This window comes from Alosa sapidissima, chromosome 9 (assembly GCF_018492685.1).
Source record: "Alosa sapidissima isolate fAloSap1 chromosome 9, fAloSap1.pri, whole genome shotgun sequence".
Lineage (NCBI taxonomy): Eukaryota > Metazoa > Chordata > Actinopteri > Clupeiformes > Clupeidae > Alosa > Alosa sapidissima.
This window is the reverse complement of record NC_055965.1, coordinates 25,450,772-25,469,163: the sequence shown is the minus strand read 5'-3', so window position 1 is coordinate 25,469,163 and position 18,392 is coordinate 25,450,772. Positions and strand designations below refer to the sequence as shown.

General features: G+C 40.4%; 1 protein-coding gene across 3 annotated transcripts in view; it reads right to left on the bottom strand.

The window, feature by feature from the left end:
- Nucleotides 1–1,967: 1,967 nt before the first annotated feature.
- LOC121719406 (NACHT, LRR and PYD domains-containing protein 12-like) overlaps nucleotides 1,968–18,392 on the bottom strand; it is an 18,444-nt gene continuing 2,019 nt past the window's right edge. For 2 of the 3 annotated variants that reach the window (XM_042104998.1, XM_042105000.1), the window contains exons 2-12: nucleotides 16,654–16,750; nucleotides 16,047–16,078; nucleotides 15,568–15,681; nucleotides 15,140–15,208; nucleotides 12,815–14,579; nucleotides 11,430–11,603; nucleotides 9,007–9,180; nucleotides 7,778–7,951; nucleotides 6,747–6,902; nucleotides 5,361–5,407; nucleotides 1,968–3,338 (exon numbers count right to left, since the gene is read on the bottom strand). In XM_042104998.1, the coding sequence (XP_041960932.1) occupies nucleotides 2,776–3,338; nucleotides 5,361–5,407; nucleotides 6,747–6,902; nucleotides 7,778–7,951; nucleotides 9,007–9,180; nucleotides 11,430–11,603; nucleotides 12,815–14,579; nucleotides 15,140–15,208; nucleotides 15,568–15,681; nucleotides 16,047–16,078; nucleotides 16,654–16,727 (3,342 nt within the window). In that variant the 5' untranslated portion in view covers nucleotides 16,728–16,750 and the 3' untranslated portion in view covers nucleotides 1,968–2,775. Of the gene's footprint in view, nucleotides 3,339–5,360; nucleotides 5,408–6,746; nucleotides 6,903–7,777; nucleotides 7,952–9,006; nucleotides 9,181–11,429; nucleotides 11,604–12,814; nucleotides 14,580–15,139; nucleotides 15,209–15,567; nucleotides 15,682–16,046; nucleotides 16,079–16,653; nucleotides 16,751–17,422; nucleotides 17,463–18,392 lie in introns of all 3 variants that reach the window. The other variant, XM_042104999.1, reaches the window with a different exon arrangement.

The window sequence follows — 18,392 nt, the reverse complement described above, 5'->3', positions numbered from 1 at the left end:
TTTGACAGGGGTGCTTTGTTTCCATGTGGTATTTCCTCTCATATGCCAGCAATTCAGTGATCATCGCACACTAAGGTTTCTGTCCAATTTTGTCTCAATTTAAGTGAATCCATATCTTCAAATATTACTTCAAATATTCAGGGTCGTAGCCTACTTGCATTTAAGCCTTCCGCTAAAATGATATCTATATACATATAAATATATCAACATGTTGCTGACATAGGCTAGCCTACTTGCAATATTGTATATTTTTTTAAGACCCTTTCAAGAGAGTTCCATTATCAGCATCATAGTTGGCCCCACAAGACTTCCTTTTTAACATTCCATATGTTATCTTAATGCAGAGGAAGTCGATTGGGGCCCAAATAGAATGTTCAAGCATTGTTTTTGTTTTTATTGTTGAAAGGGTCCATATGTTGACAGGTATGGCGTATCCCAAGATTCTGATGAACTTTAGCTGTGAAACATCGCTATTTTACTTAGCCTGCTGTAATCCATCTAGCTAAAAGCCATCTCCGTCATATGCTACAATGTTACTATGTTCTGAACGTCTGCATTTTACAGCTCAGATGCAACGTGACAGTTCATTTAAACTTCACAACGAGTTCGGCGAATTAATATACAAGTGTGATACGGCCAACAAAATGGATCTACTTCATAGGTGTGCAAATAACATACGGTTAATGGTCGTTCTAAATTACCTAGGACAATGGGAAATTCAACCAAGCAGTGGAATAACACAATATATTATCTTACATAATACCTGGAGGAGAAGATAGGTTGGGCACAGGAAATGACCATGGGTAAGATTTGAACCTACAGTGGGTGCAGCTGCACTTACAACATTTATACAACATCAAATTGTAGTGTTGTGTTCATGTTTCAAATGGGTAACCTGGGACAATTCTGTTTTGATGTGAGATGATGGCTGTCATTTTGATTCTCCAGTACTCCATATTTTAGTGATGAACAACTTGTGTAAACTTGGAAAAAAGTGCTACTCATACCATGGCTTCATTTTCCCAGGGGAACATGTGTTATGATTGAAAATGTATCAGAATGTAGTGGATGGGAATGCCATGTAATGACCTGTAGGTGGCATTGCAATCGTATGGCAGTATTGTAGTACACATACATGTATAGCATGTAGCAGAGCAGTAGAGTGTACGTTCCGGGGCACAGTAATGTCCTTACTCCGCTGTACGAACATCATCAATTATGACATCACAAAGTACATAATGCACAAAGTACATAATGCACAAAGTACATAATGCATGCCTTAGTTATATGCCCTTTAGAGTCTGAGATCAGTACCTGCGTAGTGAGTAAACATAAATATCCCATGCATTTAGTTTTGTTTATTGTGGGTTCAACTAGTGAGAACTCCAGTTTCTACATATCCTTCCGGTCTATCAAACCTGATTTAGGTTCTCTGCTCGTTCACTCTTTCTGACACTGACATCTTATAAACCAGTTGTCTGCAGAACCAAACCAGCTGTAAAGACAGTGCAGGAGTGAGGAGGCTGCTACATCACTACAGGACTGTTTTAAGAGTACAGTATGGGAGGTATTTTAGCAGGGAGGGCTGATTTGTAGATCATTGGAACTTCAGTTTTGACGTATACTACAAGTCTCTCAAACCTGAATTATGTTCTCTGCTTGCACTTTTTCTCTCTGTGACACAAGAGATTTATCTCATAAAGGTAAACGAGCAGTCTGGGTTTCTATGAGACTGTTAACTGAAGAATTGAGATCAGCTGTGCTTTAGTAATGAAACTTCATAAGAATGAAATGCTTTGTCTACAGATCCTTTCAGTCCAGTCGTGTCGTGTAAATGTGTAATGAAAGTGTATTGGAATGTAACATCAAACTCGCTGTTGTCATCTTTAATATATTTTTTTCATGGTAGTTTTGATTGCATTAGAATCGTGGACGGAACCTTCAATATAAAACAGATATTTTAGATATCAGTTTTACAATTTATTTGTTCAGTGTTTTTTCTCAGACAAGAGCAGTCAGTCTCATAAAAGAGAGAAAGACACACTGCAGGACATGACCACACAGGCCATATATTACAAAATTAAACTAAATGCTAAACTAGGTACAAAACGAACTGCTGTATTATAAAATATATACTACCAAATACTGTATCTAACAAAATACTATACAGTGCAGATAAAAAAAAAACAATACATTCATAAAATATAACATTTTTGGATACAGGTGACACTTAAAGGAGAAATCTAGTGATCTCTGTTCTCGAGGTCACAGAGTAATGTTGGTATGAAAAATAAAATGAAAATTGGTGCTACCTAGCTTGAGTTGCTGCAGCCAACAGCTAGGTCAGCAAGGCAGCTACAGGGTGGGTGAGTGAATGTAAAGTAGATGAACCAGGGAGCCAGTGCAGACATGCAACTTTTGTGGACCTCAAGAGTCCCATCTAAGATAAAACCAAGAACAAACTAAACAAATATCAAAAACACCTAATGAATACAACCTTTAAATTATTGTACTGTTATTTATGCACACACTTACATAACTATACAATAAGGAGTGTCAAAACTCCTTCACATGATTATTTGGTCCATGTTTTAACCACAGTTTTTGTTGTATCGACATCCCCACTGGTAAATGGTCCAAACATAAAAAAAGGTCTAAAAGGTCCAAAAACAGGGTAATCGTCCCATGATGGATTTGTTTTTTTTATGATGTGATGTATTACCGTGCTGCTACAGGCATCCAGATTTGGATGAACCCAACTAGTGGCTGTGGGCATCATGTGACCTGGCACAGGGACACGGAGGAATCGACGTGGACCCAGAACCCCGGGTAGAGGGGATCGGTGAACGTGGAGTAGAAGGTGTGCATGTGGACGAGTCTTCCGGACGAGACACTAAAGAAGGACAGGGTTCCGGCGGGCCAGTCCAGATATACTCCCACTCTCTTGGAATGGGTGGGGTTGGAGGAGGAGGAGGAGGAGGACGCCGGTGGGGGTATGATCGTTTTGTTCTTGTTATGCCTCATGGAGTACCGCCCACCTTCACACCACAGGCCGCACGACTTGTCGTCCAGTCCGATCTTGCAGTCGGCGCCCCACATCTTCCTGCGGATGCTCCGGTAGGCCACGCCGATGACGGCCTCGCCGCCGCTCCACTCGGCCTCCCAGTAGTGGCGTCCCCTGAGGCCCTCGGTGCACAGCACCTGGGGGCAGTGGTCAAACCGCTCCGGGTGGTCAAGGTACGGCTGCTCTTCGTCCACATGTGTCAGCGTCCTGTTCCCGTCGCTGAGCTGCACCTCGGGGTGGACCGTGTTGACGTCCAGTGTGAGCTCCCAGGCATCTGCAGAAATGTCAGATTATATATATTACACTTACTGTGGCACACCTGGCTACAGCGCCCGCACCACTTCCAGGTCCGAGTGGCCACGGGGTCCCAGGTTCGAGTCCAACCCGGGTCATTTCCCAATCCCTTCCGATCTCTCTCTCCCACACGCTTGCTGTCAGTCTCTTTCATCACAATAACGGCAAACAAGCTCCAACAATATAATTTAAAAAACTAATAACAACAACAATATACTATCACAAACAATATACTTAAAAAACTACACTTTATGTGTGTGTGTGTGTGCGTGTGTGTGTGTGTATCCCAGACAAGCCCCAACAATATACAGTGTTTCCCACAGAATTAGATTCTATTTGTGGCGGTAGCTGACTTGGACAACGGGAGGGGGGGGTGGGCATCGCCTTGGTAGTGTATAGGTCTAATTGAGTGCCTGTCACTTTAAGACGTTCGTGAGGGAACCCTTGCAAATTGCAATTGTAACACAGTTTAAAGGCTGCTGATGTGTGGATGCAATTCATAACGTTTTCTACATAGTTAAAATAAATGTTCGTACTTCTCCTTGGGACAAGCACTTTTGAATTTTGGAAAACACTTTTCCATTTACATCGGGATTTTGCAAACATTCAGTGTCAGAGTCAATAAAATGAGCCCTTCAACGAAATTGACAAGCAGCTGTAAGTAGGCTAAGCATGCTAAATTCGACACCCAAACAGTATTCTAATGTTAGCTTTGAGATAACTGAACTTAGTTTAGTCTCTTCAATGTAGCCTACTATGTTGTGATAAGATCTTAGCAGAGTTAACTTCAATGCAGCAGTTTTGAACAAATTTGCGCAGCATGGTCACGATACTAAGCGGATTTAATAGCAATTTAGCCAGACGTGTTCTATGCAATGCTTCTATGTGGCAACAACAATCCTTCAACAATCGTGAATATTTTGTTAAATGCACATGCAGAGGAGGGGCAGCGGGCTACGAGAGAGAGCGGGGCGGGGCAAGGAAAGGCTGCGTGCATAAAAAGCGCAGCTCAATTAGCCTAGAAATCTAGACACAACCTAGCGGCGGCAAATTAATTTGCTCAGCCTGTACGTCTAGTACCAAACCATAGGGATTTCTATTGGCTGACGCTGTGGATGTCATCCAATCACAGCGCTCTATTTTGTTAGAGAGTCTTAAGGCGGGCTTAACAGGATAACGACAGTCCTGCGACGGTGAACAACAAGGAAGGTGGCTATGGCAAACGAAGTGTGGTTGTTTGAATCGGCGTTGGCATTAACGTTGGAGGAGTTGGATTTGTGCTTTTCTTTGAAAGTTGAGCAACACAATGCACTTAAGTCATTCCTTTCGAAGAAGGATGTATGTGCCATTTTGGCGACCGGATACGGATATGGTCGTAGCGCTGGCCTATTGCATGCCTAGGCAGTTTAAAAGACAATTCTCTGCCCGCCCCTTGGATTATGTGAGTTAAATGGTTCGATTCCAGACTATACATTTCAATGATATAGGATGGCCCGCCAGGCTACAGCTCAATGGCAATGCAAGGATTTGATCTTATATTTAAATTAAATTAAATTAAATTAAACATAGAATATTTATGTGTGGCGGCCGATTTTTATTTTGTGGTGACCCGCCACAGATTAGTCAATGTATGGGAAACACTGATATACTTTATGTGTGTGTGTGTATCCCAAACAAGCCCCAACAATATACTTAAAAAACTACACTTTATGTGTGTGTGTGTGTCCCAAACAAGCCCCAACAATATACTTAAAAAATACACTTTATGTGTGTGTGTGTATCCCAGACATCTGCACATATTCTAAATAATAACAATAATGGCACATTTTCATAACAACCATAAACATAAACAATCTGGACGTGCATCTGTGGATCCAATATACACACACAAACCCCCAAAATAACTGCTATGACTTATCTGATGATACATCAACACAATCCAGAACACAGGAAGGATTTCAGCAAATACATAGAAAACAAAATCCAGAGGTTTCATAATTACATTTCTGTAGACCTGGTTTCAGCCAGCAACCGTCATTATGATCCACACTGTAAGGAAAGGAAACACAGATGCAAACATACATTGATACACATACATACAAACATACAAATAATATACACATGTATTGCGTAGTTGACAATTATTTACAAGATATCAAAACCTTTACTGAATAGGATTGATTTAGTAACCATCATCACCGTCAATCATAAATAATCCCTGTGCTTTTGATCTGCAATATCTAACATTTTCCTGAAATTAAAATGAGCTGTGTTGGCAACCCTCTCTTTGTATTTCCAAAGCATTTCCTGTTACTCTTAGGCATAGACGGATTAATGCATCTAGGCAAAGTGGGCACTTAGCACTCCAGGGGGGTCCTGAAAGACTTGACAAATTGCACTTATTTACAGACATGTGACACGAAACATCCGCAATAATTGATATTATTGCAAGCAATGCGCTCACATCAAGTACATTATTCATAACAATCCTAGGGTATGTGATGATCTATCTACTTCAACAACTCATGAACATGAAATCTACTTCTGTCTAAACTTTTGAGCGGGATAGACACTACTGCAAATTATATTTTGAGTGTAGCGCAGTAAGCACATGCATAATTTAAAATGGATTTACGCATAGAGCAAGCACATTATTGTTTGTTGTTAGTGCCTGGTATAGCTTACAATCAATGTGTGTTGATATGTGACACATTTTGTCCAAAGTTAAAGCTAAAAGTGAAGAAATATAGACATACTAACCCCAAAGCACAACCAGTAGGCAACAGCAGCTTTGAGAAACCATGATGGCCTCTTTAAAATTTACTATACTAAAGTAGTACTAAACTAGTACTACTACTTATCAGTGCAGATTTGTTTATTCCTCATTCATTGTGATGTCCAAGTCCCATGTTAGTGTTTGTTTCACACATGCACATGGTTTGGATGAGTCAGATGACAGGCAGCTATCCTAAAGCTTATTTTCAAAATTGTGTGGAAATCGTCCAATTATCTGCCAGAAACCCCCGTACCCCAGAATTTAATAGAATCTAAACAGAATAGCCTACAATTTCATACCAAATTTCAGCTTGTAGGCTAGTAGATTAATGATTAGCCTTTCGCCTATTTCTCACAGGTTTCACACTTTTTGAAAATGGTAATGCATGAGTAAACCAACACCAAACCATATGTCACCTGTTAGACTGTGTGTATGTGTTCGCATGTTGTGCCTAGGGCCCGTGGTCATGATAATCCGTCCATGCTCTTAGTACTATTGCACTGTAGTTTAAACGTCATTCCTCATTTGTAAATCACTTTGTATAAAACATCAACTCTAAATGAATACAAGTACATTTCTGGTCATACATACACAAACAACACTAAAACTCACTTCAGTTTTTCTAGGTGGCACTCTTTGTCCTTCAGGCATCCAGTGTCTCCTGGGTAATTGTAGCTCAGGTCCAGTTCTCTGAGGCGGGAAGGACATTGTCTGAGAGCTGAGGACAGGAAGCCACAACCCTTCTCTGTGACAAGACAACCGGAGAGCCTATTCGGGAGAGAGAGAGAGAGAGAGAGAGAGAGAGAGAGAGAGAGAGAGAGAGAGAGAGAGAGAGAAGAGATTTGATTAAAAAAAACTTCACTACAGGTAACACACTGACTTAGGATACCAGTATAACAAATAGAATACCCCACTAACAAACAAAAAAGAACAATATAAATTGTCCCACGAAGGGGACTTCCATTCAACCAGTTTAGACATTTACACAACAACAGTGGTGAGAATAAGTTCACAAACCCATGCTAAAGTTGACTAGAAATAGGGGAAAGAAATCATCTTTTGGAAATTGCTCTTTAATGCCTGAATTTAAAAAAAAAGAGGAAAAATCCTACCTTTAAGGACACCAATTTTTTTTGTGAATAAATATTGGTAATGTATCATAAATAAATGCATGCTCTTCCTTAAAATACAGGGGGCATATGTGTACACACTCCTATGTTAAATTCCCATAGAGGCAGGCAGAATTTTATTTTTAAAGGTCAGTTATTCCATGGATCCAGGACACTTGGCCTTTGGAATTAAAATAGGCCCACATCATCACATACCCTTCACCATACCTAGATTGGCATGGTTTTATTTCAGTTAGCCCAATAGCTGGTTTGATTTGCATTGAGAGATGATCTTATGGAAAGTACCCCATGCCAATCTCTAGGTATGGTGAAGACAGCCACAGAGTCTATGGGAGAGAAAGAGAGAGAGAGAGAGAGAGAAAGAGATATAGAGAGAGATGGGCTGAAGAAACCTCTCACTGAGACAAGACAACCAAAGAGCATAAGAGAAAGAGGTTATGTTATGAGATGTCCGAACTCGTCGGGCATATAAACACAACCGGTATACTCCTCTGAAGTGTGTGAAGTACTTACTTCAGCATTTCCAGTTTGCAGTTCAGGTCACCCAGTGCCGCACACAACCCCTCAACTCCCGAGTCACCCAGGTCGTTATTGGACAGGTCCAGCTCCAAAATGGTGGAATGTGCCGATCGCAGAGCTGAAGCCAGCTTCACACAAGAGTCTCCTGTGAGGTTGCACTGTGCAAGTCTGCCATGAACAAAAGCAGTTGTAAATAATCCATAGGAATAAAATAAATATGACTAGTTTACTGTATTCTCAAGTGAAATGTGTTAAAGAATCTTAACCACAAAGCAACACAGTAAAAAGGGTGCCATCTTTAATCACGACCGGGGACATGTTACCATCAACAATTTCCAGCAGAAAAACCAAAGTTCTCTGGGGCGAGGCCCATTCCTATACAGGTTCAACTACATTGTTTCCAGGCAAAACCATTACATACATGACAAAACCCATGATTGTCATGCTGTAGTTTCAGCAGAGACAACTCAAGCCAAATACCACATGCACCTTTCCTGCTGTTGGAGGCCACATCACATGATATTAATTATATGTCAGCACTATTCTCTATGCACTATTCTTATAGTCCAGTATTAAATTAGTATATATACCATTATTGATCCCAAGGGATATTCTTTCTCTGTGATTTAGCTAAATATTACTGTGTTTTAATTGAAGTACTTTATGAAATACTGTATCAAGATTTCATATTGTGCGTATAAGTGTTAAAAGCAAATATTTGCGCAAGACACTTGACCCCAAATTGATCTAATGAGACTGGCTTTGCAATCACCAAAATATCTGACTAATGCTACCCATACATCAGAAGACTTTGACGGGATTTGTGAAAGATTGGAGTCTTTCAACTAATGCCTCCCAGTCAAGCTTTACTCAAAAGACTATAATCTTTCAAGAATCTTTCACAAATCAAGTCAAAGTCTTCTGGTATAACGATGGCCTTAGTTGCATTGGATAAAATACATGAATGAATGAATGACTTCATTAGGGATGTAACAATACACTCAACTCCTGATTCAGTGTGATTCACAATTTTAAATTCATAATATGATTTTCTAAAGATTCTTTAAATAGAATAAGTTGGAGACAAATTAAAACTCAAAATATTTCTTCATATACTGAAAGGAACACAATGCCTGTTACCTCCCTAATGTTCATGCATTGTAGATATACATTTCTGGACTCCAGGATGAGAACAGTCAGTGATATCAGTGTACACATCGTACCTCAATGTCTTGAGTTTGCAATCCTGGTGGCACAATGCAGAGTACAACTCTGCTACACCTGAATCGGTCAGGTCGTTGTTGGTCAGGTCCAGCTCTCTCAGATGTGACTCCGCGAGCTGAAGGGCTGATGTTAGAGACCTGCAAGTACTTCCTGTTAGATCACAGCTCGCCATCCTGCACGGAGAGGGAACAGAGACAGTGTTTCCCACAGTATTGGATTCCATTTGTGGTGGTTGATTTGCAGAATTAACCTTAATACAACAGTTTTTAACAAATTAGCACAGCGTAGTTATGATGCTAACCAGATCTAAGCACAATTTAGTACAACGTGGAAAATCATTGTGTGGTGGTCAGTGTTGATATTGTGGTGGGCCGCCACAAACAAGTCAATGTATGGGAAACACTGAGAGAATAGCATAGAGTTGGTGAGGAGCATTGGTCTAAAACATACCTGGGCAATATACGGCCAGCATACTACTTTCAGTCAGCCCGCAACATGGTGGGGAAAAAAAATGCTGCACTGTTCATAAACTACTGCTATTAACTTTAATCCAACAAAGGACGCCATCTATAACTGAAATCATTGGTGAGGCGCTTTTGGTCTAAAACCTAGCGGGGCAAGCTGCCTATCCCCTACCCATCTACCTACAAAGCCAAATTTTAGCAACCTTAAAATAATGGCACGGTTGGCACTGATATAACCTAGTTACATGGTGTGTTTGGGCAAATACTTAGCAATGTAACATTGTAAAAGCCTACTTTTCCAAGGGGAAATGACTGAAGTATTTGCTACAAATGAGTCGTCTAGAACAGTGGTTTTCAAAGTGGGGGCCAAGGGCCCCCTGGGGGGCCGCGAGGGGGTGCCAGGGGGGCCTCAATGTATGCTCCATCGCGAAGTGCTTGTGGCTAAAATAATTGTTAGAATTAGCTTAAAGGAGAATTCCGGTGTGATATTGACCTAAAGTGTATCGAAACATGATACCGAGTGTGAACGTATGTCTCATAGCCCATCTCGGCTTGTCCCCTGCACTCCAAAAGCTGGCGCTAGTTAGCCGATGCTACCAACATCTTTTTCAATAGTGGTGCTTCGGCATCGGGCTAGCCATGCAAATAAATCACTGTTTTACACCCATTTACGAGGCTCAATGTATCTCCACACTTCATTGGTAGACTTCCTAGGGCCCTGACATTTAAAACGAGACATTGAGAACTTTGAAAAAGCACTGGTAGTTTACTTACAAGACGATTTATACAGACAGTATCTTCACGAAGTTTAACGTTTGCAGCCATCTTGAATTTAGTCACGATAAGTCGAGCAACGAGTAAGAATGAACAGGTATGATAAGGGATCAGATTCCAAAAATAATTCAGTGGAAATGCATGGATTCCAGTTGCTGCTACTGGAAGAAACTGGAATCCATGCATTTCCACTGAATTATTTTTGGAATCTGATCCCTTATCATACCTGTTCATTCTTACTCGTTGCTCGACTTATCGTGACTAAATTCAAGATGGCTGCAAACGTTAAACTTCGTGAAGATACTGTCTGTATAAATCGTCTTGTAAGTAAACTACCAGTGCTTTTTCAAAGTTCTCAATGTCTCGTTTTAAATGTCAGGGCCCTAGGAAGTCTACCAATGAAGTGTGGAGATACATTGAGCCTCGTAAATGGGTGTAAAACAGTGATTTATTTGCATGGCTAGCCCGATGCCGAAGCACCACTACTGAAAAAGTTGTTGGTAGCATCGGCTAACTAGCGCCAGATTTTGGAGTGCAGGGGACAAGTCGAGATGGGCTATGAGACATACGTTCACACTCGGTATCATGTTTCAATACACTTTAGGTCAATATCACACCGGAATTCTCCTTTAATGTAATTTTACATTTGCCATAGTATTGTCGATAGGTTTACGAACACAGCAAGGGGGTCCTTGGCCAGAACCTAGTGGTATTTGGGGGGCCTTGTCGTGGAAAAGTTTGGGAACCCCTGGTCTAGAATATGCTCCATACCATTACTGGAATTTCATGTAATTTATATATTGATTCACCTCAATCTGTTTGTACAGTGTTTTGAAAAGTGTGAGACTAGTGGGATTGAATTTTCCAACATGTCCAACATCCAGCTGCCATATTGTGGTGTCATTGGTTTCCGATGATTTTACACACAATAGCAATATAACATTCATAAAATCATTCATTCAATAACAGGTAAATTATTTCTATTTGTGTCTATATAACAAAAAAAAAAAAAAAACTTATCTCGGCAGTTTCTAACTAAGCGCTGTCAAGGGATTGAACCCACCACCCTTCGAAACACAAGTTCAATTCCCATTGAATATTATCTCATCACCTAAATGGGTGCAACAAGAGTTTCCATAGCAAAAATGGTTTAGATTGAAATAAACATGTGTGCTTATACTAACCTCAAAGTGTGCAGTCTGCTGTTTCGGTCAGTCAACCCCTCCAGTAACATGCTCACCCCAGAGTCTCCCACCGCGTTGTAACTCAGATCGACCTCCATCAGCTGAGAGCCCTCTAACTTCAAAGCAGATGATATAGTTTCACACGAGTCTTTGGTAAGACCACAGTGGACAAGCCTACAAAAAAGAACAAAGAAAATGTACAATGTGTTAACACTCCCACTGGCTTCAATGCTGTTGTAGCTTTAGCAATGGCTTCAGTCCTGTTTGATATAAAACTAGATGTACCGCAGAGCGGTACAAAATATGACCGCCGCCCAGTCCAGCACATTTTTTCCACAAAAAGAAATCACGCTGAAAGGCCTATACTGTATGATTCTAACTGTCTCACTAAATTGCATTATCCACACTCAATTCTCACTGGTATCTGCTAGACAACAAGTACCAAAACATGATTAGTTCATAGATTTCACATGTAAAATTCATTTTATATAACCCCACCTCCATCTTGCCTGTTTATAATTCTGAGAAATTCTTGATTGTTTGTGTTATGTTTATGTTATGTGTGTGTGTGTGTGTGTGTGTGTGTGTGTGAGTGAGTGTGTGTGTGTGTGTGAGTGAGTGTGTGTGTGTGAGTGTGTGTGTGTGTGTGTGTGTGTGTGTGTGCGTGCGTGCTTGTGTTTGTGCCTGCGTATGTGCCTGTGCATGCAAGCGTACATATGTCTACTGTGTGAGTATGTGTCATACGTATGATTACTGTGAATGTACAGTATGTGTATCTGTTTGTGCACATGTGTGCACATGAAATGGGTTAACATGACCCCTGGAGGCAAACATATGGAAAAAAATGGTCATCCTAGGCCCTACGGTTCTCAAGATATTCACAGAGAACTGTGTCTGCCCTACCCTCCTTTCGGGGGATCTTACACTTTTAATTTCGTGCAGTTTTGACCTTGTCAGCCAGAGATATTGTGATGAAAACACCAAATCTTTTGCTTTTTAATTTTTAACTAGGTGGCGCTATACATGAAATAAGTGGTAATGGGATGGGTTGACATGCTCCCTTAACCCCGGTCTTTCAGTGTCCCGGGAATCATTGACGGAAATTTGGGCATGCGAAAAAGAAAAAAAAAAAAAGAAAAAAAAAAAAAAAAAATCTGACTAAACCTATATGACCGCCGCTTCGCTGCGCGGCGGTCATAATAATGGCTAACTGACAAGGGTATGGGTGAAGTATTGCATCTAAAGTTTATATAGTCAAATACTCATATTTCCTTTCAATCAGTCTTTCTGTGGGAGCATTATCAAATGTTTTTGGTCAGGAACATTACCATCATACAAATTGTAATGTTGTGTTATACCAATATCTCAGTCATTATCTTACATACCGAGCCTTTCTGCAACTCCTGACAGCGATGACCAGTCTCATGCGTCCCTTATCTGTCGTATTGTACTTCGTCAAGTCAAACATCTCCTGGGTATCCTCTGACACCAGACGTATGTAGGCCAGGGTGGAGCAAATGGCAGGAGAGAGCAGTTCCCCTGACTCCACATACCGTTGCACCTCCTCGTGAAGAGAGCGGTCCTTCAGTTCCAGCAGACAGAGGAGAAGGTTCATGCATCTCTCTGTGGACTGGTTGTGCCTGTTGATGGTATTTTTAATGTACTGGACGGTCCTCTTGATGCTCCCTGAGTTTTCTTGAGTGTGCATGAGCAGTCCTTTAAGGAGCTTCTGGTTGGATTCCAGAGATAGGCCAAGAAGGAATCGGAGGAAAAGGTCCAGATGTCCATTCTGGCTCTGAAGGGACTTCCTGACTGCGCTCTCCAGCAGGTCATGCAGCTGCTGTCCTTCCATGGCAAAGGACTTCAGCACCTCCAGGTTGCCAGTGGAGAATGAGTAAAACACAAACAGAGCTGCAAGAAACTCCTGGATGCTCAAGTGTACGAAGCTGAACACTTTCTTCTGGAGGATCACAGTTTCTGAGACAAACACTTCTGTGCACATACCGGATTTCTCCAGGTCTTGGATATCGATTCTGCAATCTTTCAAGTTCTCCTCGGAAAACAGTGCATTATCCTTTTCCAGCTCTCTGTATGCCAACTCTGCCAATTTTAAGATTACATCTTTGTTGGAATTCAGGACCTGTCTTACATCTTTGTCATCAGGATCCTCATTCTTCTGCTCCGTCCTTGTGAGCTGAATCAGAAGAAAGTGAGCGAAAAGTTCAGTAAGTGTTTGGGGAATCGCTTGCTTGCCTTTGGTCCCCGTTCTTAAGATCACAGTTGCTAAAATCCAGCAGAATACAGGTATGGAAGACATGATGTAGAGGCTCCTGGAAGCCTTAATCTGTTTCATGAGCCTGTCGGCTTCCGGTCCATCTTTGATTTTGTTTCTGAAGTACTGCTCCTTCTGTTCATCATTAAAGCCCTGGATCTCCGTCCATCGGTCAATATACTCAGGAGGAATCTGGTGGGCAGCAGCTGGACGGGACGTGATCCATATGGAGGCGGAGGGCAGTAGATTCTCCTTCAGGAGGTTGACTATCAGCATGCACACCGATGATGTGTCTGTAATGCTTGACAAAGACCCCTTCCCTTTGAAATTTAAACAAAATTTACTCTCATCTAGACCATCAAAGATTAATATTATCTTGGCTTTGTCGAACAACTCCACATTGGGGATATTCCGTAGCTCAGGGTGAAACTCGCAGAGCAGACCATGCAGACTGTACTGGTCATCGATGAACAAATTCAGTTCACGGAAAGGAAGCATTAAGATAAAATCCACATCTCGATTGGCTCTTTTTTCTCTCCAGTCCAGAATGAACTTCTGCACTGTTACACTCTTGCCAATGCCAGCAATCCCTTTGGTCATGACAGTTCTAATGTGTTCTCCAGGTTCAGCAGAGAGTTTGAAAATATCATTGTAGTTGATGGCAGCTTGTGCAAATCTTTCCCTTTGAAACTGTACTTCCATCTGTCGCAACTCATGTTGAGTTTTCACCTCATCGCTCACTCCATCTGTGATACAGAGTTCCGTGTAGACCTCACAGAGTTTTTCTTTTCTCCGCACTTCAGTACCTTCAAACAGGTACTCTGTACTCTTAAGTCTCCTCTTGGTTCGATCACTGATGCTCTTAATAATGACATCATCTATGTAAAAGGGAACAAAAAAAAAACTCAACTACAGGATAAATAAGTCCATTATTAAAGGAACACATCACGTGAATGAGCAAAAGCATTTTGCCTCAATTGTCTTAGGCGGGGATCACATTAGCAAGCGGCAGGTTTCCTATTGCTCTTTATGGTTCGGTATGGTTATGGTATGCTTATTATGGTCTGAGCATTGCGTTATGCTTGCCACTGCCACTGGCTAATGTGATCCCTGCCATAGTCTGGCAGCAACCCCGTTAGCTTAGCTTAGAATAGTGAGCCAAAAAATCCCTAATTAATTCTTATGGTCTGCATATTCACATTTAGTACAAATGGCAATGTAGATTAAGACCAGACAATTTCCTAGGCAGGTAGTGACTTGGGACTATTGGGGTGAAGCACTGCTACTTGGGCACAGAGATTGTTTGTGCTGTGGCGAGATAGACAAGGTACTCATGTGTTGTGTGATATCTTTCACACAATTCACACACACATTAGGCCAACTGGTCTAACTCACTTCTAATGCACTTGAATCGAATATATATGTTTGTATACAGAACCTGTCTTTGCATCACATGACACGGAAGAACGCACATCCTCTTTCTGTGCAGAAGTTGCTCCAGCAGATCCTTTGAAGACAAAAGAGACACAGAGATGGTTCTCCATTGCTGAATAACATTTTTTTTTTTTTCAAATATATACCATGTCAACTGTGTACATCAGTGTGTAATACAACCATTTTACGAGATACTAAGCAAAACATCATAATATTTAATAATTACTTAATACATCCATATAGAAAATGATGAGGGGCAGACAAGTCAAAGTAATCATTAAATAATGGAACATAGATTGTGATTTAACCATATGGTTTGCTCAACAGCGATTTTGGGAAACAAATACCCTCAACACACCAGAAATCTAAACCATGAAGTGTGCAAGTCTGGCATTGCACATGTCATACATTATGCATAACATAATTTTATACCTGAAAAAAACTGAATGGATACTGGTCCATGGATGATATTGCCGGCAAGATTTGGGGACACAACAACTCCTCCAGTTTCAGCTGTAATGGAGGACGAGACGGAAGCTGGCTGGACTGGGTTGGAGGAAGCAGTGGAGAAGAATTGTCCAGGTATTCAAAAAGCAAAAAGAGAAAATTCAGTTATTTCCACATACCAGTCTGTGTGCACTTAGCATACAGCACTAATTATCACTGCAGTGCATTAGCTGTCTTTCACTAGCCAACATGTCTACAAGAAACAGCACTGGAAGTGAAAATGCAGCAAACATATTGAAAATACCACCCAGCAGAAGTCATATCCGAGCAACTTAGCTAGATATAGCATACAAAACCTACTTTCAAAAAGGTGGTCATAATAACATGGCATATTATCATACATTTTCACTTAGTGAATATTGAAACGTTGATAAGTTGTAATTTGCATTAAATGGAATTCTCACCAGACTTTTTGAAAGTATCAGCAGCTGACTCCCTATTGACAAATGACATTATGTAGCCATTAGTACACTTAACTGGACATTCAACATATTGTACATTATGTAGCCATTAGTACACTTAACTGGACATTCAACACATTGCACATCATGTCATTATGTAGTCATTAGTACACTTAACTGGACATTCAACATATTGTACATTATGTAGCCATTAGTACACTTAACTGGACATTCAACACATTGCACATCATGTCATTATCTAGCCATTAGTACACTTAACTAGAATTTCAACATATTGTACATTATGTAGCCATTAGTACACTTAACTGGACATTCACCATATTGTACATTATCTAGCCATTAGTACACTTAACTGGACATTCAACATATTGTACATTATGTAGCTGTTAGTACACTTAACTGGACATGAAACATATTGTACATATTTCCCTAGGTCCGTTGCCATTTGATGCATTATAGCCTTGGGCTAATTTATATGCAGTCCCAAGGCAGAGCAAAGGTTTAACATCTATTAGACCTCAGGCAACAATATATACGCATCATGTATTATTCATCACTGTAAAAGGTGTAGGTGTTGGGCGTAACTGACCCTATTGTTGGTGAGGGACTGCGTTTCCTCTTCACCTGGTCTGAACACTCCTCCAACTTCTCAGTCTCAGCCATTACTTAACTCACATCTGAGGTAGCTAAAAAAAAATAGTTACAGTGAACTAAGCTGTTGTTGTGGGTTTGAGTGAGATGTGCAAGGTGTTATGGGTAATGTAGTCCATGATGTGGCAAGGCCCCTGTGACAACAAAATGCTAGAGAGATCTGTGCATTGGCATCGATGCCGAGGTTGTTAAATCTTATCTTAAATATTTCTCATTAGTAACAAACATGTCTCTCATGACTTCTTACAATACACTGTTAGACATTTCAGTGCTTTTTTTTACAGTAACTAAATGGCAGCCAGTAAGTTACTGCAATTCAGATTTACAGTACTGTACTGGACAATATTACTATAATAATACTATCAATAATAATGGCCTAATTAGTATTGTGTATAATTATAATATTGTATTTTATTGTGAATGTATTATATAGAAGTAGCCTACTGCTGATCAAATTAACACAGCCAAACTTATTGAAAAATATTAAAAAGTTTATTTTATCCAAATTACACATTTAACTTAATTTAATTTCACCTTGGCCTCAAAAAAAATCCATTGCTTATAAAAAAATGTTCTGCCATTCAAACTGTGTCAGTCTTTACATAAACAAAGAAAGTCACTCTGACTTGTGTGTGGTCGCAGGTGACGTAGACAGCAATTTTTAAAAACCTGGTAACTTACTACAATTAAAAAATCTGGTGACTTACCACACTTATCACGCAAAATCCCCATACTTGCAGAAACGTACTGAAATAATAATTTAAAGTATTTTACTGTGTGATATAAAGTACAGTAATGAAATGTCTAACAGTGTACCGTATGCCCTTGGAACATCTGCCAACCAATCAGTCACAAAGTATTGGTGTGATGAATTCACCGAATAGCCCACTTATTCATATTCAGAATATTTCCACAGATTCCAAAGATATCTTAATAACAGACCTACATGTAGGCCGACAGACATGAACCATAAGGAATCAACTGCCATTCCATCACGCAGGAAGCCATGCAAAAGCAAACTCCTTAAATTGGTAAATGTTCATTTTAGATTTGCATCAGGGTCATTCCGTGTGAAATCATCACACTTTTGTGGAAAATCGATTAGTCTACATGTAGGAGTGAGAAAGAGAGAGAAAGTGATGCCAGGTAAATCATAGTGATGGGCCTCTCTGTGCTATTTTTGCAGACCTACCTAACAGTTGTTTGTTAGGACAGGCTTTATAGTCTCTCCCTCTCTTTCATTATGCAAAACTATTCATACACTGTAAAATCTAACAGCCATCCTTACTTAAAATGTGTAAAATGTAACTCAGTTTTTGTCTTTTGTTGATTATGTTGATTTTGTCTTTTATTTTGAGATTACTTGCCTAAAATGAGTGTAATTTAATGTTGAGGTGGAAAAGTAAACATGATCATTTAAATCAAGTAAACTATACTTGTATACGTGTAATTTATGTTGATGCATCACACTATCAAGTAGATGACTATCCAAAACACCCTAAGTGGGGGCAGCCGTGGCCTACTGGTTAAGGCTTCGGGTTTGTAACCGAAGGGTTACCGATTCAATCCCCGACCCAGTATGAAATGGCGGGGGAAGTGGTTGAGCACTGGTCTCCCATGCCCACACCCACGGCTGAAGTGCCCTTAAGTAAGGCACCTAACCCCTCACTGCTCCCC